Source organism: Oncorhynchus gorbuscha, linkage group LG13 (assembly GCF_021184085.1).
Source record: "Oncorhynchus gorbuscha isolate QuinsamMale2020 ecotype Even-year linkage group LG13, OgorEven_v1.0, whole genome shotgun sequence".
Taxonomy (NCBI): Eukaryota; Metazoa; Chordata; class Actinopteri; order Salmoniformes; family Salmonidae; genus Oncorhynchus; species Oncorhynchus gorbuscha.
Genome location: NC_060185.1, coordinates 63,577,241 through 63,599,566, shown reverse-complemented (window position 1 = coordinate 63,599,566; position 22,326 = coordinate 63,577,241). Strand labels below are relative to the sequence as shown.

At 44.7% G+C, this 22,326-nt stretch overlaps 2 protein-coding genes and 1 pseudogene across 13 annotated transcripts in view; all 3 read left to right on the top strand.

Annotated features, from left to right (window-relative positions):
* LOC123993294 (protocadherin alpha-C2-like) overlaps window positions 1–22,326 on the top strand; it is a 228,089-nt gene that overhangs the window by 25,083 nt on the left and 180,680 nt on the right. For 2 of the 12 annotated variants that reach the window (XM_046295285.1, XM_046295267.1), the window contains exons 1-2: window positions 3,506–4,032; window positions 4,150–6,147. The exons of 8 other annotated variants lie outside the window; for them this stretch is intronic. In XM_046295285.1, the coding sequence (XP_046151241.1) occupies window positions 3,667–4,032; window positions 4,150–6,147 (2,364 nt within the window). In that variant the 5' untranslated portion in view covers window positions 3,506–3,666. Of the gene's footprint in view, window positions 1–3,505; window positions 4,033–4,149; window positions 6,148–15,779; window positions 18,338–22,326 lie in introns of those variants that run through there. 2 more of the 12 variants (XM_046295283.1, XM_046295266.1) reach the window with 1 other exon arrangement.
* LOC123993812 lies at window positions 503–2,879 on the top strand (annotated as a pseudogene).
* On the top strand, window positions 19,356–22,045 carry LOC123993297 (protocadherin alpha-3-like). The gene has a single exon (XM_046295293.1). It carries the CDS (start codon window positions 19,543–19,545, stop codon window positions 21,916–21,918), a length of 2,376 nt encoding a protein of 791 aa, XP_046151249.1. The 5' UTR covers window positions 19,356–19,542; the 3' UTR covers window positions 21,919–22,045.

Below are 22,326 nucleotides of genomic sequence, written 5' to 3'. Positions count from 1 at the left end.
TTATTGAAACAAATATTTCTCAATCTTTATTTCTGTCTGGGTGGGACACTTGTTGAATACGTCAGTAAATGGTGTCCCTGGCTATGCATCATGGTACGCAGATCCCAGGTAACTGTATCCTTACTTTCTTCATCCACACAACTTCTTGAGTAAGATTTTCTGTTCGATATTTTCTGTGACAAAATACTATTAATCATTTTAAACTATAGTGTAATGTGAGGTATAATCACACGGTGTCAGTACACAACTAGAATAACGCTCCGGGTAGACATCCTCACGTCATACTTTTGAGTCCGCCCCCCTTGCTGGTTTCGTATCTTATTCAGTTGCTGGAGGAGCACAGTCGTGATCTTAATGAGAAGAATACAATCTCAAGTTTACATTCAGAAAACACGATTGGATAATGAGCTTTGGACATATTTGTTTATGTATTGGATAGACAACTGTCACCAATGAAGGAATAGTGGAAGTGCGGTGGATTATTGTTATTTATCTTGAAAACATGGAACAAAGAGGATGCGGGGCAGCTGGAGGGACGGCAGTGGGTTGTGTTCATGGTTGCTTTGGTTCTCTTTTGGAGCGGAGCTTCTGCTCAGATAAGATACTCCATATCTGAAGAGCTTAAGGAAGGAACTGTAGTGGGGAATATAGCTAAGGATTTGGGAATAGATCTGAGTACCTTGACTGAAAGGGGATTTCGAATCGTTTCTGGTTCCACCGAGCCCCTTTTCCAGGTAAACCAGAATGACGGCATCTTGTATGTGAATCGAAAAATAGACCGAGAGGAGGTGTGTGAACGGAGCAGCGTGTGTTTAATCAACCTGAAAACCGTTCTAGAGAACCCGCTGGAGATCCATTATGTTGCGGTGGAGGTGGTAGACGTTAACGACCATTCTCCCAGTTTTCCAGAGAAAGAAAAACGTTTAGAGATTTCAGAATCTGCATTACCGGGAGCGCGATTTCAGCTCCCAGCTGCGCGCGACTGGGATGGTGGCCAATTCTCTGTTCAACAATATAAATTCAGTCACAGTGAACATTTCCGTGTTGAGGTCAGAGACCGAGGTAAAGATGGTAAGATGCCGTTTTTGATTTTACAAAAGCAACTAGATAGAGAAGCCGTAAGAAGCCATAAATTACTCCTCACTGCCATTGATGGTGGAAATCCCCCGAGATCTGGAACTATTGAAATAACTGTAGATGTATTGGATGTTAATGACAACACACCTCTATTCACTAAAGATGTGTACTCTGTCATGTTAAATGAAAACTCTCCCTTAGGCACAACGGTTATTCAGGTGAACGCCACTGATTTAGATGACGGTGTCAACGGACATGTAATATACTTGTTCGGTAATGACGTGAACAGCAACATACAGAAGCTGTTTGATTTAGATGCCAAAACGGGTCAAATAACGGTTCGAGGGCAAATCGATTTTGAGATACAAGATAGCTATGAGATCGACATACAAGCGTCAGATCAAGGAGCTGCTCCACTAACAACAGACAAAAGTGTGATCATAAAGATAGTTGATGTTAACGACAATGAACCCGAGATAGAGGTGACGTCCTTTTCCAGCGCCATTCCCGAGGATTGTAGACCCGGAACTACTGTCGCATTAATCAGTGTTAATGATATGGACTCTGGTCTCAATGGGAAAGTGACCTGCTCTATAAATGACGAGGACGTCCCTTTTAAACTGATGCCGTCTTTACAGGATAACATATATTCCGTTGTCACCAAGTCACAGCTGGATAGAGAGAAACAGGCTCATTATGACGTTATAATTTTAGCTAAAGACTCAGGCCAGCCTTTCTTGTCATCTGTAACGACTATCAGCGTTGTTGTATCAGATGTGAATGATAACAGTCCAGAATTTTCACTGAGTCCCTATACTTTCTATGTCCTTGAGAATAACGACCCAGGAGGCTCAGTATTTTCAGTTAGTGCCTCAGATCGCGACATAAATGAAAACGCACTGATTTCATATCATATTCCAAGAGGCATCGAGGATGATAACAAATTGGCATCTTTTCTTAATATTAATTCTGAAAATGGGAATATATTGGCGCTAAAAAGCTTTGACTTTGAAACGTTAAAAACATTCCATTTTCAAGTTGTAGCTACAGACTCTGGAACTCCGTCACAAAGCAGCAACGTCACAATAAACGTGTTCATTCTGGATCAGAACGACAACGCTCCAGTGATCTTGTATCCAGCCAACCCTAACGGTTCTGCTGAAGGTGTGGAGGAGGTTCCCCGCAATGGGAACGCAGGCCATTTGGTGACTAAAGTGAGAGCCTATGACGCTGATATAGGATATAACGGCTGGTTATTATTTTCACTGCAGGAAGTTACTGACCACAGCCTCTTTGCTTTGGACCGCTATACAGGACAGATAAGGACACTTCGGTCATTCACAGAGACAGACGAGGCTGAGCATAAACTGGTCATACTGGTAAAAGACAATGGGAACGTTTCACTGTCAGCAACAGCTACTGTGATTATCAACGTTGTGGAGCCCAAAGAGGCGTTTGCAGCTTCTGATGTTAAAAGTTCAGTAAAAGACGAGGAGGAGAACAGCGTTACATTTTATTTGATCATTACTTTGGGGTCAGTTTCAACACTTTTTCTCATCAGTATCATCGTGTTGATTGTAATGCAGTGCTCCAAACCCACAGACTATTCCTCCAAGTATTTACAAGATGTGAATTACGACGGGACACTGTGCCACAGCATCCAGTACAAATCCGGAGACAATCGGTACATGTTAGTTGGACCCAGAATGAGTATAGGTTCTACTATAGTCCCGGGCAGCAATGGAAATACTCTTGTGTTACCCGAACATAGGAGGAGAGCTTCTGGAGAGGTAAGAAGTTAAATATTTTTCTAAATACTAACCGTGTGCATATATTTTGCTTGAGCTTGGAAATGGCCTATATAATTATTTTATAGTGTATACATGTGTCAAAAATGATGTCTTGTTAAAGGGTTAGCCTATTGGATGAAACATGATCTCATAAAATTGCTAATCGAAGTAGCTTTCCAACTCATTCTCAGCCACACGCTTGCAGTACTGTCGCTGTCCGCGGCTGTGGTGCTGAAAAGCTATATATTACAATGCGCTGTTTGTCTGGTGAATGTTTGCCAACATGTGATGGTGGTGTACATGCACGTCAAGTAGCTATCCTCTTTATTTATACAAATATTGCTCAATCTGTTTTCCTGTCGGGATGGGACACTTGTTGAAAACGTCAGTAAATGGTGTCCCAGGCTATGCATCATGTATGTAGAACCTAATCCACACAAATTCTTGAGTAAGGTTTTCTGTTCGATATTTACTGTGACAAAATACTATTAATACATTTAAACTATAGTGTAATGTGAGGTATAATCACACGGTGTCAGTACACAACTAGAATAACGCTCCGGGTAGACATCCTCTCGTCATACTTTTGAGTCCGCCCCCTTGTTGGTTTCGTATCTTATTCAGTCGCTGGATGAACACAGTCGTGAGCTTCGTGGGGAGAATAAGATTTCAATGATATATTCTGAAAACACTATTGGATAATGAGCTTTTGTCATGTTTGTTTATATAATGGACAGGCAACTGTCACCATGAAGGAATAGTGGAAGTGCTGTGGATTATTGTTATTTAACTTGAAAACATGGAACAAAGAGGATGCGGGGCATGGCGGGAGGGACGGCAGTGGGTTGTGTTCATGGTTGCTTCGGTTCTCTTTTGGAGCGGAGCTTCTGCTCAGATAAGATACTCCATCGCCGAAGAGCTTAAGGAAGGAACCGTCGTGGGGGATGTAGTTAAGGATTTGGGAATTGATCTGAGCGCCTTGAAAGAAAGGGGATTTCGAATCGTGTCTGGCTCGACCGAGTCCCTTTTCCAGGTAAACCAGAATGACGGCATAATGTATGTGAACCGAAAAATAGACCGAGAGGAGGTGTGCGAACGCAGCAATGTGTGTTTAATCAATCTGAAAACCGTTCTAGAGAACCCGCTGGAGATTCATTATGTCGCGGTAGCCTCCCACTCCTCTCCTCAGGACCGTAACAAATCCCAACTCCGCTAGGAAGTCCCTCTCCCCATAATCTTATCCCTCCCAGCTGCATGGGCTCCTCAAAGCCAAGGGAAACGGGTGGAGGTGTTAGATGTTAACGACCATTCTCCCAGCTTTCCAGAGAAAGAGAAACGGTTAGAGATGTCAGAATCTGCGTTGCAGGGGACGCGATTTCAGCTGCACGCTGCAGACGACCCAGACAGTGGCCAATATTCAGTTCAACAATATAAACTCAGTCAGAATGATCATTTCCGTTTGGAAGTTAAAGATAGAGGTGATGACCGCAAAACACCTATTTTGGTTTTACAAAAAACACTGGATAGGGAGGCTTTAAAAAGCCATAAGCTAATTCTCACAGCCCTTGACGGTGGGAAACCTCCTCGGTCTGGAGAAATTAGAATAACTGTAGACGTATCAGATGTTAACGATAACGCCCCAGTCTTTACAAAGGAGGTATACTCAGTATTGCTGAATGAAAACGCTCCTTTAGGCACCACCGTGATACAGGTTAATGCCACTGATTTGGACGAGGGTTCTAATGGTGAAGTGACCTATTATTTTGCCAATGACGTGCAAGGGAAGGTGCGGAAACGTTTCAATTTAGACCCGAAAACTGGTGAAATAATTGTAACAGGAGTTATAGATTATGAAGAAAATAAAATATATGAAATTGATATTCAGGCATCAGACAAGGGGACAGCTGCATTGACAACTGAAAAAAGTGTTATAATCAAAATAGTTGACGTTAATGACAACGCACCTGAGATAGAAGTGACATCATTTGCTAACGCAATCCCCGAGAATTCTAGACCCGGAACTACTGTAGCACTAATCAATGTTAATGACTTGGACTCTGGTCTCAATGGCAAAGTTCTGTCTTCTATAAGTGAGGGCGTCCCGTTCACTCTAACGCCGTCATTACAGGACAACATGTACTCTGTAGTCACCAAGTCACCACTAGATAGGGAGAAACAGTCTGAATATGATCTAACAATAGTAGCCAAAGACGCAGGGGAACCGTCCTTGTCATCTATAAAGACTATCCGCGTTGTTGTGTCAGATGTGAATGATAACAGTCCAGAGTTTTCACTGAGTCCCTATACTTTCTATGTCACGGAGAATAACGACCCAGGTGGCTCAGTATTTTCCGTCAGTGCCTCAGATCCTGACATAAATGAAAACGCTCTTATTTCATATCATATTATCAGAGACAGTGTCGAGGAGAACAAATGGGCGTCTTTTCTAAACATAAATTCTGAAAATGGGAACATATTGGCGCTAAAAAGCTTTGACTTTGAAACTTTAAAAACATTCCAATTCCAAGTTTTAGCTACAGATTCTGGAACTCCGTCACAAAACAGCAACGTCACAATAAACGTGTTCATTCTGGATCAGAACGACAACGCTCCAGTGATCTTGTATCCAGCCAACCCTAACGGTTCTGCTGAAGGTGTGGAGGAGGTTCCCCGCAATGTGAACGCAGGCCATTTGGTGACTAAAGTGAGAGCCTATGACGCTGATATAGGATATAACGGCTGGTTATTATTTTCACTGCAGGAAGTTACTGACCACAGCCTCTTTGCTTTGGACCGCTATACAGGACAGATACGGACACTTCGGTCATTCACAGAGACAGACGAGGCTGAGCATAAACTGGTCATTCTTGTAAAAGACAATGGAAACATTTCACTTTCGGCAACAGCTACTCTGATTATCAACGTTGTGGAGCCCAAAGAGGCTTTTGCAGCTTCTGATGTTAAAAGTTCAGTAAAAGACGAGGAGGAGAACAGCGTTACATTTTATTTGATCATTACTTTGGGGTCCGTTTCAACGCTTTTTCTCATCAGTATCATCGTGTTGATTGTAATGCAGTGCTCCAAACCCACAGACTATTCCTCCAAGTATTTACAAGATGTGAATAACGACGGGACACTGTGCCACAGCATTCAGTACAGATCCGGAGACAAACGGTACATGTTAGTTGGACCCAGAATGAGTATAGGTTCTACTATTGTCCCGGGAAGCAATGGGAATACTCTAGTTCTACCTGAACCCAGGAGGAGAGCTTCTGGAGAGGTAAGAAGTTAAATCTGATTCTAAATATGAACCGTTTGCTGGTGCTCTCCTTGAGCTTGGAAATTGTATATGTTATTATTTCATAGTGTATATATGTGTCAAATGACTCATTGTGGTCATTAAAGAGCCCATGGCTCTTATCATAAGAGTACTAACCCCGGTGTGGCGGCTAAACTTCCAATATGGCCCTTATACCATAATGGTCACCTAATCATCCCCAGCTTCCAATTGGCTTATTCATCCCCCCTCCTCTCCCCTGTAACTATTCCCCAGGCCGTTGCTGCCAATGAGAATGTGTTCTCAGTCAACTTACCTGGTAAAATAAACATATATATATTTTTTATGGCAACATGATATCACAGGAACACGTCATCCTGGAACGTTTTTAATAAAAAGGTAAATGTTTTTCTCAATACAATGCAGTCAATGTAAAATATGAGGTTCACAGGGTTGATGTTTATCTCATTACATCTCAACTGCAAGATCGTTGTGTACAATTGAGGTAAAAAATGCTTTTGGATCAATTGACTTGAAATTTCATATGCTGGGTCATGACAGTCCCCCAGACCTGACTGCCCTCGACCAGCACAAAAACATTCTGTGGCGGACTGCAATAGCATCGAATAGTCCCCGTGATATGCAACTGTTCAGGGAAGTCAGGAACCAATACACACAGTCAGTCAGGAAAGCTAAGGCCAGCTTCTTTAGGCAGAAGTTTGCATCCTGTAGCTCCAACTCCAAAAAGTTCTGGGACACTGTGAAGTCCATAGAATAGAAGAGCACCTCCTCCCAGCTGCCCACTGCACTGAGGCTAGGTAACACGGTCACCACCGATAAATCCATGATTATCGACTTCAATAAGCATTTCTCAACGGCTGGCCATGCCTTCCGTCTGGCTACTCCAACCTCGGCCAACAGCTCCACCCCCCCCACAGCTCCTTGCCCAAGCCTCTCCAGGTTCTCCTTTACCCAAATCCAGATAGCAGATGTTCTGAAAGAGCTCCAAAACCTGGACCCATACAAAACATCTTCAATCGAAAATCAAATCAAGAGTCGGCTTTCTATTCCGCAACAAAGCCTCCTTCACTCACGCCGCCAAGCTTACCCTAGTAAAACTGACTATCCTACCAATCCTCGACTTCGGCGATGTCATCTACAAAATGGCTTCCAACACTCTACTTAGCAAACTGGATGCAGTCTATCACAGTGCCATCCGTTTTGTCACTAAAGCACCTTATACCACCCACCACTGCGACTTGTATGCTCTAGTCGGCTGGCCCTCGCTACATATTTGTCGCCAGACCCACTGGCTCCAGGTCATCTACAAGTCCATGCTAGGTAAAGCTCTGCCTTATCTCAGTTCACTGGTCACGATGGCAACACCCATCCGTAGCACGCGCTCCAGCAGGTGTATCTCATTGATCATCCCTAAAGCCAACACCTCATTTGGCCGCCTTTCGTTCCAGTACTCTGCTGCCTGTGACTGGAACGAATTGCCAAAATCGCTGAAGTTGGAGACTTCACCAACTTCAAACATCAGCTATCTGAGCAGCTCGCTGCAGCTGTACATAGTCTATTGGTAAATAGCCCACCCATCTTCACCTACCTCATCCCCATACTGTTTTATTTATTTACTTTTCTGCTCTTTTGCACACCAATATCTCTACCTGTATATGACCATCTGATCATTTATCACTCCAGTGTTAATCTGCAAAATTGTAATTATTCGCCTCCCTCCTCATGCCTTTTGCACACATTGTATATAGACTCCCCCTTTTTTTCTACTGTGTTATTGACTTGTATATTGTTTACTCCATGTGTAACTCTGTGTTGTCTGTTCACACTGCTATGCTTTATCTTGGCCAGGTCGCAGATGCAAATGAGAACTTGTTCTCAACTAGCCTACCTGGTTAAATAAAGGTGAAATAATAATATATTTTTTTTTTTGTAAGTAGAGGATGCCTGGATATTTAAAAAAAATGCCTTCCTAACCATCTTAAATAAACATGCCCCATTCAAGAAATTTAGAACCAGGAACATATATAGCCCTTGGTTCTCCCCAGACCTGACTGCCCTTAACCAACACAAAAACATCCTATGGCGCTCTGCATTAGCATCGAACAGCCCCCGTGATATGCAGCTGTTCAGGGAAGCTAGAAACCATTATACACAGGCAGTTAGAAAAGCCAAGGCTAGCTTTTTCAAGCAGAAATTTGCTTCCTGCAACACTAACTCAAAAAAAGTTCTGGGACACTGTAAAGTCCATGGAGAATAAGAACACCTCCTCCCAGCTGCCCACTGCATGGAAGATAGGAAACACTGTCACCACTGATAAATCCACCATAATTGAGAATTTCAACAAGCATTTTTCTACGGCTGGCCATGCTTTCCACCTGGCTACTCCTACCCCGGTCAACAGCACTGCACCCCCAACAGCAACTCGCCCAAGCCTTCCCCATTTCTCCTTCTCCCAAATCTATGTTCTGATAGAGCTACAAAATCTGGACCCCTACAAATCAGCCGGGCTAGACAATCTGGACCCTTTCTAAAATTATCTGCCGAAATTGTTGCCACCCCTATTACTAGCCTGTTCAACCTCTCTTTTGTGTCGTCTGAGATTCCCAAAGATTGGAAAGCAGCTGCGGTCATCCCCCTCTTCAAAGGGGGGGACACTCTTGACCCAAACTGCTACAGACCTATATCTATCCTACCATGCCTTTCTAATGTCTTTGAAAGCCAAGTCAACAAACAGATTACCGATCATTTCGAATCTCACCATACCTTCTCTGCTATGCAATCTGGTTTCAGAGCTGGTCATGGGTGCACCTCAGCCACGCTCAAGGTCCTAAACGATATCTTAACCGCCATCAATAAGAAACATTACTGTGCAGCCGTATTCATTGATCTGGCCAAGGCTTTCGACTCTGTCAATCACCACATCATCATCGGCAGACTCGACAGCCTTGGTTTGTCAAATGATTGCCTCGCCTGGTTCACCAACTACTTCTCTGATAGAGTTCAGTGTGTCAAATCGGAGGGTCTGCTGTCCGGACCACTGGCAGTCTCTATGGGGGTGCCACAGGGTTCAATTCTTGGACCGACTCTCTTCTCTGTATACATCAATGAGGTCGCTCTTGCTGCTGGTGAGTCTCTGATCCACCTCTATGCAGACGACGCCATTCTGTATACTTCTGGCCTACTGCTGCCAAACATACCCTTGTAAAACTGACCATCCTACCAATCCTCGACTTTGGCGGTCATTTACAAAATAGCCTCCAATACCCTACTCAATAAATTGGATGCAGTCTATCACAGTGCAATCCGTTTTGTCACCAAAGCCCCATATACTACCCACCATTGCGACCTGTACGCTCTCGTTGGCTGGCCCTCGCTTCATACTTGTCGCCAAACCCACTGGCTCCATGTCATCTACAAGACCCTGCTAGGTATCTCAGCTTGCTGGTCACCATAGCATCTCCCACCTGTAGCACACGCTCCAGCAGGTATATCTCTCTAGTCACCCCCAAAACCAATTCTTTCTTTGGCCGGCTCTCCTTCCAGTTCTCTGCTGCCAATGACTAGAACGAACTACAAAAATCACTGAAACTGGAAACACTTATCTCCCTCACTAGCTTTAAGCACCAACTGTCAGAGCAGCTCACAGATTACTGCACCTGTACATAGCCCACCTATAATTCAGCCCAAACAACTACCTCTTTCCCAACTGTATTTAATTAATTAATTTATTTTGCTCCTTTGCACCCCATTATTTTTATTTCTACATTGCACATTCTTCCATTGCAAAACTACCATTCCAGTGTTTTACTTGCTATATTGTATTTACTTTGCCACCATGGCCTTTTTTGCCTTTACCTCCCTTCTCACCTCATTTGCTCACATTGTATATAGACTTGTTTATACTGTATTATTGACTGTATGTTTGTTTTACTCCATGTGTAACTCTGTGTCGTTGTATCTGTCGAACTGCTTTGCTTTATCTTGGCCAGGTCGCAATTGTAAATGAGAACTTGTTCTCAACTTGCCATCTGGTTAAAGAATCTTTTCCTATTGACGGCAATGTACTGAGAAACACGTCAACCCTGTGACACATCCTTTCCCATTGACTGCAATGTATTGAGAAAAACTTCAGCTGCCCTGACGGTTGACCTTTTTGTAAAAACGTGCCAGGATTATGTTTTCAGGCTGATAGTGGGCGGCAAATGTTATGTTGTCGATTAAGAGGGTTGTCCTAGAGCCCAATATAGAGAGAGTTAGGCCAATACGATTGAACGTTCCGAGAGCGCCACTTTCTCCTCCATAGATGTGGTAAAGGACTCTATGGAATGCAGACCTTTCCATTGACCAGATTGGCACACATTCAACAAATCTGATCTAACAAAGTAGATATTCCTCAAATCCATTATGATTGATGTGTTGTAACAGGCCCACAATGTGGTTACTTAAGTCTGATATGGATATATTTGGCTGTTTTCACTGCACAACATTTATATGTTGTCCCTTTTCAGGTTTAGAAGAAGTGACATGCTAACTACTGTTTGTATAAGTTGGTGAGCATGGCAATTCCCCAAACGTTTCCATTATAACGACATGGTTAGAGTTTCTGATATTTATTAATAGACAAGGGGCCGGCAATTTTTATTTTATTTTTTATTTTACCTTTATTTTACTAGGCAAGTCAGTTAAGAACAAATTCTTATTTTCAATGACGGCCTAGGAACAGTGGGTTAACTGCCTGTTCAGGGGCAGAACGACAGATTTGTACCTTGTCAGCTCAGGGATTTGAAATTGCAACCTTCCGGTTACTAGTCCAACGCTCTAACCACTAGGCTACCCTGCCGCCCCTGCAAGAGGCAGGTCGAGGACAGGCAGAAGTTTGTAAACTAGGTCAGAGTCAGATGGGTACAGGACGGCAGGCAGGCTCAGGGTCAGGGCAGGCAGAATGGTATGGCAGGCGGGCTCAGGGTCAGGGCAGGCATAATGGTATGGCAGGTGGGCTCAGGGTCAGGGCAGGCAGAATGGTATGGCAGGTGGGCTCAGGGTCAGGGCAGGCAGAATGGTATGGCAGGCAGGCTCAAGGGCAGGGCAGGCAGAATGGTATGGCAGGCGGGCTCAGGGTCAGGGCAGGCAGAATGGTATGGCAGGCAGGCTCAAGGGCAGGGCAGGCAGAATGGTATGGCAGGCGGGCTCAGGGTCAGGGCAGGCAGAATGGTATGGCAGGTGGGCTCAGGGTCAGGGCAGGCAGAATGGTATGGCAGGTGAGCTCAGGGTCAGGGCAGGCAGAATGGTATGGCAGGCAGGCTCAAGGGCAGGGCAGGCAGAATGGTATGGCAGGTGGGCTCAGGGTCAGGGCAGGCAGAATGGTATGGCAGGTGGGCTCAGGGTCAGGGCAGGCAGAATGGTATGGCAGGCAGGCTCAAGGGCAGGGCAGGCAGAATGGTATGGCAGGTGGGCTCAGGGTCAGGGCAGGCAGAATGGTATGGCAGGTGGGCTCAAGGGCAGGGCAGGCAGAATGGTATGGCAGGCGGGCTCAAGGGCAGGGCAGGCAGAATGGTATGGCAGGCGGGCTCAAGGGCAGGGCAGGCAGAATGGTATGGCAGGTGGGCTCAGGGTCAGGGCAGGCAGAATGGTATGGCAGGTGGGCTCAGGGTCAGGGCAGGCAGAATGGTATGGCAGGCAGGCTCAAGGGCAGGGCAGGCAGAATGGTATGGCAGGTGGGCTCAAGGTCAGGGCAGGCAGAATGGTATGGCAGGTGGGCTCAGGGTCAGGGCAGGCAGAATGGTATGGCAGGTGGGCTCAAGGGCAGGGCAGGCAGAATGGTATGGCAGGTGGGCTCAGGGTCAGGGCAGGCAGAATGGTATGGCAGGTGGGCTCAAGGGCAGGGCAGGCAGAATGGTATGGCAGGCGGGCTCAAGGGCAGGGCAGGCAGAATGGTATGGCAGGCGGGCTCAAGGGCAGGGCAGGCAGAATGGTATGGCAGGTGGGCTCAGGGTCAGGGCAGGCAGAATGGTATGGCAGGTGGGCTCAAGGGCAGGGCAGGCAGAATGGTATGGCAGGCGGGCTCAAGGGCAGGGCAGGCAGAATGGTATGGCAGGTGGGCTCAGGGTCAGGGCAGGCAGAATGGTATGGCAGGTGGGCTCAGGGTCAGGGCAGGCAGAATGGTATGGCAGGTGGGCTCAAGGGCAGGGCAGGCAGAATGGTATGGCAGGTGGGCTCAGGGTCAGGGCAGGCAGAATGGTATGGCAGGTGGGCTCAAGGGCAGGGCAGGCAGAATGGTATGGCAGGCGGGCTCAAGGGCAGGGCAAGCAGAATGGTATGGCAGGCGGGCTCAAGGGCAGGGCAGGCAGAATGGTATGGCAGGTGGGCTCAGGGTCAGGGCAGGCAGAATGGTATGGCAGGTGGGCTCAGGGTCAGGGCAGGCAGAATGGTATGGCAGGTGGGCTCAAGGGCAGGGCAGGCAGAATGGTATGGCAGGTGGGCTCAGGGTCAGGGCAGGCAGAATGGTATGGCAGGTGGGCTCAAGGGCAGGGCAGGCAGAATGGTATGGCAGGTGGGCTCAAGGGCAGGGCAGGCAGAATGGTATGGCAGGCGGGCTCAAGGGCAGGGCAGGCAGAATGGTATGGCAGGTGGGCTCAAGGGCAGGGCAGGCAGAATGGTATGGCAGGTGGGCTCAAGGGCAGGGCAGGCAGAATGGTATGGCAGGCGGGCTCAAGGGCAGGGCAGGCAGAATGGTATGGCAGGTGGGCTCAAGGGCAGGGCAGGCAGAATGGTATGGCAGGTGGGCTCAAGGGCAGGGCAGGCAGAATGGTATGGCAGGCGGGCTCAAGGGCAGGGCAGGCAGAATGGTATGGCAGGTGGGCTCAAGGGCAGGGCAGGCAGAATGGTATGGCAGGTGGGCTCAAGGGCAGGGCAGGCAGAATGGTATGGCAGGTGGGCTCAAGGGCAGGGCAGGCAGAATGGTATGGCAGGCGGGCTCAATGGCAGGGCAGGCAGAATGCTATGGCAGGTGGGCTCAGGGTCAGGGCAGGCAGAATGGTATGGCAGGCGGGCTCAAGGGCAGGGCAGGCAGAATGGTATGGCAGGCAGGCTCAAGGGCAGGGCAGGCAGAATGGTATGGCAGGCAGGCTCAAGGGCAGGGCAGGCAGAATGGTATGGCAGGTGGGCTCAGGGTCAGGGCAGGCAGAAAAGGTCGGAACCGGGAGGACAAGAAAACGGGGACTAGAAAAACAGGAGTACGGAAAAACACGCAGGTAGGCTTGACGAGGCAAGACCAACTGGCACCAGACAAACAGAAACCACTGGTATAAAAAGACAGGGGATAATGGGAACAAATGGGAGACTCCTGGTGGGGGGTGGAGACAAGCACAAGACAGGTGAAACCGATCAGGGTGTGACATCCGTGGCAATTCCATTGTTTTGGTCGAGTTCAATTGACCTCTTTACAACATCGATTAACGTTGCTAAGTGATAATTGACACTTCCGCGCTGTGCTGTTTATTTCTGAATGTTTTCAAAACCTATGGAGATGTCTACTGAAAGCAGATATGCAATTTGTTGACACTACAACACAGTGAAAACTTGGATACACATTATCCAAGTTTTCAAATGCTAATTTAAAAAAAACATCTGTTAAATTCGCTGCATTGTTTTGCATGTTTACAGCGGGTCATTGCTACATCACCAACATTTTAAGAATAAAGTTCTGTATGGGCGCTAATATGGAGGCCGTTCTAGCATATGTGGGAACTCCTTCAAGACTGTTGTAAAAGCATTCAAGGTGAAGCTGATTGAGAGAATGCCAAGAGTGTGCAACGCGCTCATCAAGGCAGAGGGTGGCTACTTTGAAGAATCTAAAATGTAAAATATATTTTGATTTGTTTACCACTTTTTTGGTTACTACATGATTCCATTTATGTTATTTAATAGTTTTGATGTCTTCACTATTGTTCTACAATGTAGAAAATCGTCTAAATAAATAAAAACCCTTGAATGAGTAGGTGTTTTGACCAGTAGTGTTTATGGTTGTGGGTTAGCATATTAGATAAAACATGATTTCACAACATCACTCATGAAAGTTGCTAACCGGCTCATTTGCAGCCACAGCTTAACCCTCCTGTTGTGTTCGTTTCATGTTAATTCATTCTGTGTTCCAGGGCCAAAATTACCATCCTATTATTGCTGATTACAAATCCATAATAATACATATACTATTACCTAATGTGGTGTTCGATCTTTTTATCAATTTAAGTTCTTGTGAACATTACAAGGTTTGAACTTCTTTTTGCGATTTATGGCCTGGTCTGTAGGCCTCTTTCACCTGAGCTAATACAACTCATTTTTTAGAAGAAAAAAAAAGCATAATGTATGGATTATTTTGACTATAACAAATACTCAGATGAAACATATTGTACTATTTATCACAGACTACTTCGTGTCAAAGTTTAACAAGGTCTCTCTCCTCCTCACCAGTGTCATGATCAAGGATATGATCAAGAGCCTCACATACAGTATATCGTTTGGTCATTGTGCTGCCACAGAATGAATTGTGAGCAAGGCCTCAAAAAAAGCTTTATATACCAGAGCTGCGAGAAAAGTTCTATATATTATTGAAACATGTTGCGATTGTTTGTGTGAATGCCAACAGGTGTGGTTCCCATGGGGGAAAAATTATATTGAGGAAAGGTTCCCGTGGGGGTCGCCATGGAAGCCAAGAAGGGGAGTGAGGTGTGTGTGTGTGTGTGTGTGTGTGTGTGTGTGTGTGTGTGTGTGTGTGTGTGTGTGTGTGTGTGTGTGTGTGTGTGTGTGTGTGTGTGTGTGTGTGTGTGTGTGTGTGTGTGTGTGTGTGTGTGTGTGTGTGTGTGTGTGTGTGTGTGTGTGTGTGTGTGTGTGTGTGTGTGTGTGTGTGTGTGTGTGCTCAAACACACATGCATGTGGGGGTCTGGGAGAGGAAGTGTGTCCATCTGATGAATGGGCATGTGCCCATTACATTTCATTACATTCTAATGTATTTTTTTCCCGGGAACACCACAGGTTTACAAAAGTTAAATAAAACACCCAAAATGTTATGAAAATCATCCAAAATGTATTTTGTGTGTTCAGATGCCCCGCGTGGACAAAGTCATGGAACCTTATGACAATCGTATTAAATGAACTACATTTTTCAGAGAGAGAACTTGTAAATCGGTTCAAACCACTGGTCATAGTCCACTACAATAGTGCTGAAATGCTGTTGATTTCCACGCGATGTGTGTCTGGTGAAGGTCTGCCAAAAAGTGATGACATATACGCCCACATGCATGTCAAGTAGATATGCTCTTCATCTCTATAAATATATCTCAATATTTACTTCAGTCGGGGTGGGACGCTTTGTTACACATTCCAGTAAATGGTGTCCCAGGCTATGCATCATGGTTTGTCGACCTCTGCATTCCGACTTTCTTAATCCACACAACTATTTCAGTAAGGTTTTATGCGATTTGTATTTTTACTATATACCATGAATAAGCTTGAACGATAGTGCACTCTGAGATAGAATCGCATGGTGTCAGTACACAACTAGAATAACGCTCCGGGTAGACATCCTCTCGTCATACTTTTGAGTCCGCCCCCTTGTTGGTTTCGTATCTTATTCAGTCGCTGGATGAACACAGTCGTGAGCTTCCTGGGGAGAATAAGATTTAAATGATATATTCTGAAAACACTCTTGATAACGAGTTTTGGTCCTATCCGAATATAATGGATAGACAACTGTCACCATGAAGGAATAGTGGAAGTGCTGTGGATTATTGTTATTTAACTTGAAAACATGGAACAAAGAGGATGCGGGGCATGGCTGGAGGGACGGCAGTGGGTTGTGTTCATGGTTGCTTTGGTTCTCTTTTGGAGCGGAGCTTCTGCTCAGATAAGATACTCCATCTCTGAAGAGCTTAAGGAAGGAACCGTCGTTGGGAATGTAGCTAAGGATTTGGGTATAGAGCAAAGCACATTGAAGGAAAGGGGATTTCGAATCGTATCTGGCTCGACTGATCCCCTTTTCCAGGTAAACCAGAATGACGGCATCTTGTATATGAACCGAAAAATAGACAGAGAGGAGGTGTGTGAACGGAGCAGCGTGTGTTTAATCAACCTGAAAACCGTTCTAGAGAACCCGCTGGAGATTCATTATGTCGCGGTGGAGGTGTTAGATGTTAACGACCATTCTCCCATCTTTCCCGAAAAAGAGAAAAGGTTAGAGATTTCAGAATCTGCGGTACCTGGGGCGAGATTTCAGCTTAATGCTGCTCATGATCGAGATGGAGGCATTTACTCTATTCAACAGTATAAACTCAGCCCCAATGATCATTTCCGTTTGGAAGTTAAAAATCGAGGCGAGGACCGCAAAACCCCTACTTTGATTTTACAGAAGGCGTTAGATAGAGAGGCCATACGGAGCCATAGATTATTTCTCACTGCTATTGATGGAGGTAAACCTCCTAGATCTGGAGACATGAGAATAACTGTAGATGTATTAGACGTAAACGATAACACCCCTGTCTTTACTAAGGAGGTATACTCTGTAACGCTGAATGAAAATGCCCCTTTGGGCACAACAGTCATACAGATGAACGCGACTGATTTGGACGAAGGTTCAAATGGCGAAATAATGTATTCTTTCGCCAACGACGTGGGCGGTAGAGTACGGAAACGTTTTGATTTAGACTGCATTACCGGGGAAATAATTGTAAAGGGTGTTATTAATTTCGAGGAAAATAACAGCTTTGAGATTGATATTCAGGCATCAGACAAGGGTACAGCTCCTTTGACAACTGACAAAACTATTATTATCAATGTAATTGACGTTAATGACAATGCACCGGAGATTGAAGTGACATCTTTCTCTAACGCAATCCCCGAGGATTCCAAACCCGGAACTACTGTAGCACTGATCAGTGTTAATGATTTGGACTCTGGTCTCAATGGCAAAGTTCTTTGCTCGCTACTTGAAGATGTACCTTTCAAACTAATTCCCTATTTACAAGATAACATGTATTCTGTAGTCACCAAGTCACCACTAGATAGGGAGAAAGAGACTGAATATGATCTAACAATAGTAGCCAAAGACGCAGGGGAACCGTCCTTGTCATCTATAAAGACTATCAGCGTTGTTGTATCAGATGTGAATGACAACAGTCCAGAGTTTTCACTGAGTCCCTATGCGTTCTATGTCACTGAGAATAACATCCCAGGCGCCTCAGTATTTTCTGTGAGTGCGTCAGATCCAGACATGAATGAAAACGCACTTATTTCATATCATATATTGAGAGATGGTGGCGAGGAAAACAAATGGACATCCTTTCTCAACATAAATTCTGAAAATGGGAACATATTGGCGCTAAAAAGTTTTGACTTTGAAACTTTAAAAACATTCAATTTCCAAGTTGTAGCTACAGACTCTGGAACTCCGTCACAAAGCACCAACGTCACAGTGAATGTGTTCATTCTGGATCAGAACGACAACGCTCCAGTGATCTTGAATCCAGTCAGCGCTAACGGTTCTGCTGAAGGTGTGGAGGAGATTCCCCGCAATGTGAACGCAGGCCATTTGGTGACTAAAGTGAGAGCCTATGACGCTGATATAGGATATAACGGCTGGTTATTATTTTCACTGCAGGAAGTTACTGACCACAGTCTCTTTGCTTTGGACCGCTATACGGGTCAGATAAGGACACTTCGGTCATTCACAGAGACAGACGAGGCTGCGCATAAACTGGTCATACTGGTAAAAGACAATGGGAACGTTTCACTGTCAGCAACAGCTACTGTGATTATCAACGTCGTGGAGCCCAAAGAGGCTTTTGCAGCTTCTGATACTAAAAGTTCAGTAAAAGATGACGAGGAGGAGAACAGCGTTACATTTTATTTGATCATTACTTTGGGGTCAGTTTCAACGCTTTTTCTCATCAGCATCATTGTGTTGATTGTAATGCAGTGCTCAAAACCCACAGACTATTCCTCAAAGTATTTACAAGATGTGAATAACGACGGGACACTGTGCCACAGCATCCAGTACAGATCCGGAGACAAACGGTACATGTTAGTTGGACCCAGAATGAGTATAGGTTCTACCATAGTCCCGGGCAGCAATGGGAATACTCTAGTTCTACCTGAACACAGGAGGAGAGCTTCTGGAGAGGTAAGAAGTTGAAAACTAACATTTCATTTTTAATTCTCCTCTACCCAGTGTTGACAATGCACGGGGTCTTGTGCTGATAGTGTACAGTATGTGTTACAGAGTTAAGCACGTAACGTAAGCTCACTCCACAGCTAGCTTGAAATGTTCCTTACAGAGCCATCCAATTGGTACAGTAACCCGTTGGAACGTTGTTAATAAGATTTGTCACGTGTGTTGCGAAGCAGAGGACCACTGGTTCGAACACAGTATGAGCAGTCGAAAGCTAGAGGAAACTAATTTGTTAGCAGCATGCTGGCCCCGTTACATCCTACTGGGCACGAACGTTAATTCAAATTCTATTCCACTTCGGTTCAACGTAATGCCATTGCATATATGTGGATTCAACGAGTGGGATAAGCTTGAGTTCTAAAATTATTTGGACTATTCATATTGCTTTTGGAAGTATTTCAGGTAATTGTTTTAATTTACCAAAATGGTAGTGTGAATTTGTAAATTATGTTTTTGGCAGTAAGAGATTTGTTGGCTGTCATATGATCTCACACCAGAAGTAGCAGGCTCATATACCAGCGCATTAGCCTGCCACTCCCAGCTGGTCGCTTTCCACGATAGTGGTGCTGAAATGTTTTGCTGTTCAACACCCTTTTGCCCTTGCGTATTTTTGCCAAAAAGGAATAACATACAAACGCAAGTGAAGTAGCTATCCTCTTTAAAAAAAAATCTTCCTTTTTCCTTGTGGGACACTTGTTGCATTCATGAGGAACGTTTTAGTTGCTCTTCTGAAGATATGGTTTGTCATGATTATCCTGATTTTATTTACCCATGCATCTGTTGCAGTGACCTATTCTCTGATATGTGTCATGTGTCAAGACAACATTCAATATTGAAAAAGGAAACATAAATACACTTGAACGATAGTGCAATGTGAGGGAGAGTCGCATGGTGTCAGTACCCAACTATAAAAATGCTACTTACAGATATGATTTTCATGCTTTTCAGTCCTCCCCCTTGCTGGGTTCGTTGCTTGTTCAATCGCTCTGCGAGGAGCAGTCATGCAGCATCGAGGAGAGAATAATATCTAAAATTGACATTCTTAAAACACTATTGGATAATGAGCAGTGATCCTACTCGGAATGTAATGATAGAAATGGCTTATCAATAGAGGATTAACGGAAGTGGTGTGGATTATTGTTATTTATCTTCAAAACATGGAACAAAGAGGATGCGGGGCATGGCTGGAGGGACGGCAGTGGGTTGTGTTCATGGTTGCTTTGCTTCTCTTTTGGAGCGGAGCTTCTGCTCAGATAAGATACTCCATCTCTGAAGAGCTTAAGGAAGGAACTGTAGTGGGGAATGTAGCTAAGGATTTGGGAATAGATCTGAGCACCTTGAAGGATAGGGGATTTCGAATCGTGTCTGGCTCGACCGAGCCCCTTTTCCAGGTAAATCAGAATAATGGCATCTTATATGTGAATCGAAAAATAGACCGAGAGGAGGTGTGTGAACGGAGCAGCGTGTGTTTAATCAACCTGAAAACCGTTCTAGAGAACCCGCTGGAGATCCATTATGTCTCGGTGGAGGTGTTAGACGTTAACGACCATTCTCCCAGCTTTCCCGACACAGAGAAACGATTAGAGATTTCAGAGTCCGTGTTACCAGGCGTGAGATTTCAGCTACAAGCTGCACTCGATCCAGATAGCGGGCAATACTCTGTTCAACAATATAAACTCAGTCATAATGAGCATTTTCGCCTGGAAGTTAAGGACCGAGGCAAGGATGCGAAAACTCCTGTTTTGAATCTACTGAAGCCGCTAGATAGAGAGACAACAGGGAGCCATAGATTACTACTTACTGCCATTGATGGCGGAAAACCTCCAAGGTCTGGGACTATAGAAATAATTGTGGACGTTTTAGATGTAAATGATAATATGCCTGTTTTCACTAAAGAGTCATACACTGTAAAACTGAACGAAAATTCTCCAATTGGCTCAAATGTTGTACAGGTAAATGCTACTGATTTAGACGAAGGTTCAAATGGTGAGATAGTTTACTCCTTCGGTAATAATGTGAATAGGAAATTACGTGAGCTTTTCGATGTGAATATCAATACCGGTGAAATAACTGTAACAGGAGGGATCGATTTTGAGATAGAAGACAGCTATGACATTGATATTCAGGCATCTGATAAGGGACCTGCTCCTTTTAAAACGGACAAAAGTGTCATTGTAAATATTGTTGACCTGAACGACAACGCGCCTGAGATAGAGGTGACATCATTTTCTAACGCAATCCCCGAAGATTCTAGACCCGGAACCACAGTCGCGCTAATCAGTGTACATGACTTGGACTCTGGTCTCAATGGAAAAGTTACGTGTTCTATAAGTGAGGGCGTCCCATTCACTCTAACGCCGTCATTACAGGACAACATGTACTCTGTAGTCACCAAGTCACCACTAGATAGGGAGAAACAGTCTGAATATGATCTAACAATAGTAGCCAAAGACGCAGGACAGCCTTCCTTGTCATCTATAAAGACTATCCGCGTTGTTGTATCAGATGTGAATGATAACAGTCCAGAGTTTTCACTGAGTCCCTATACTTTCTATGTCACGGAGAATAACGACCCAGGAGGCTCAGTATTTTCCGTCAGTGCGTCAGATCCTGACATAAATGAAAACGCTCTTATTTCATATCATATTATCAGAGACAGTGGCGACGAGAACAAATGGGCGTCTTTTCTAAACATAAATTCTGAAAATGGAAACATATTGGCGCTAAAAAGTTTTGACTTTGAAACTTTAAAAACATTCAATTTCCAAGTTGTAGCTACAGACTCTGGAACTCCGTCACAAAGCAGCAACGTCACAGTCAACGTGTACATTCTGGATCAGAACGACAATACTCCAGTGATCTTGTATCCAGCCAGCCCTAACGGTTCTGCTGAAGGTGTGGAGGAGATTCCCCGCAATGTGAACGCAGGCCATTTGGTGACTAAAGTGAGAGCCTATGACGCTGATATAGGATATAACGGCTGGTTATTATTTTCACTGCAGGAAGTTACTGACCACAGTCTCTTTGCTTTGGACCGCTATACAGGACAGATACGGACACTTCGGTCATTCACAGAGACAGACGAGGCTGAGCATAAACTGGTCATACTGGTAAAAGACAATGGAAACGTTTCACTGTCAGCAACAGCTACTGTGATTATCAACGTTGTGGAGCCCAAAGAGGCTTTTGCAGCTTCTGATGTGAAAAGTTCAGTAAAAGACGAGGAGGAGAACAGCGTTACATTTTATTTGATCATTACTTTGGGGTCAGTTTCAACGCTTTTTCTCATCAGTATCATCGTGTTGATTGTAATGCAGTGCTCCAAACCCACAGACTATTCCTCCAAGTATTTACAAGATGCGAATTACGACGGGACACTGTGCCACAGCATCCAGTACAGATCCGGAGACAATCGGTACATGTTAGTTGGACCCAGAATGAGTATAGGTTCTACTATAGTCCCGGGTAGCAATGGGAATACTCTAGTTCTACCTGACCATAGGAGGATAGCTTCTGGAGAGGTAAGAAATTGAAAAATACCCCGTATCCCACAAATGTTTTGTGCCAAGCATTGACCAATGACATTAACATGAACATTTCAGGCCAATACTTAATTGACCAAAATGATCCTGTGAGTGTGTCAAGAATGTTGTGTTTTAGTTAGAGGGTTGTATGCAATAACCTTATCTCCCACCTGAACTAATTCACAGCCTCTTCGGGATGGTCGCTGTCCATGGTAGTGGTGCTAAAACGTTGCGCATTGTACAGTATATTTGCCATAAAGCGATGAAGTCATAATCTCACGTAAAGTTAACGCATCACCCAAAAGCTTTCATCTTACTTTGTATGAACCTTTCTCGATGGTATATACTTGTGGACACTTGTTGCATTCTTGAATAATTATTTATGTATTGTAAATACCATTATGATTTGATTCCAAG

Excerpts from the sequence above, each read along its gene's own strand:
- LOC123993297 (XM_046295293.1), top strand. The coding sequence starts at position 19,543 with ATGGAACAAAGAGGATGCGGGGCATGGCTGGAGGGACGGCAGTGGGTT.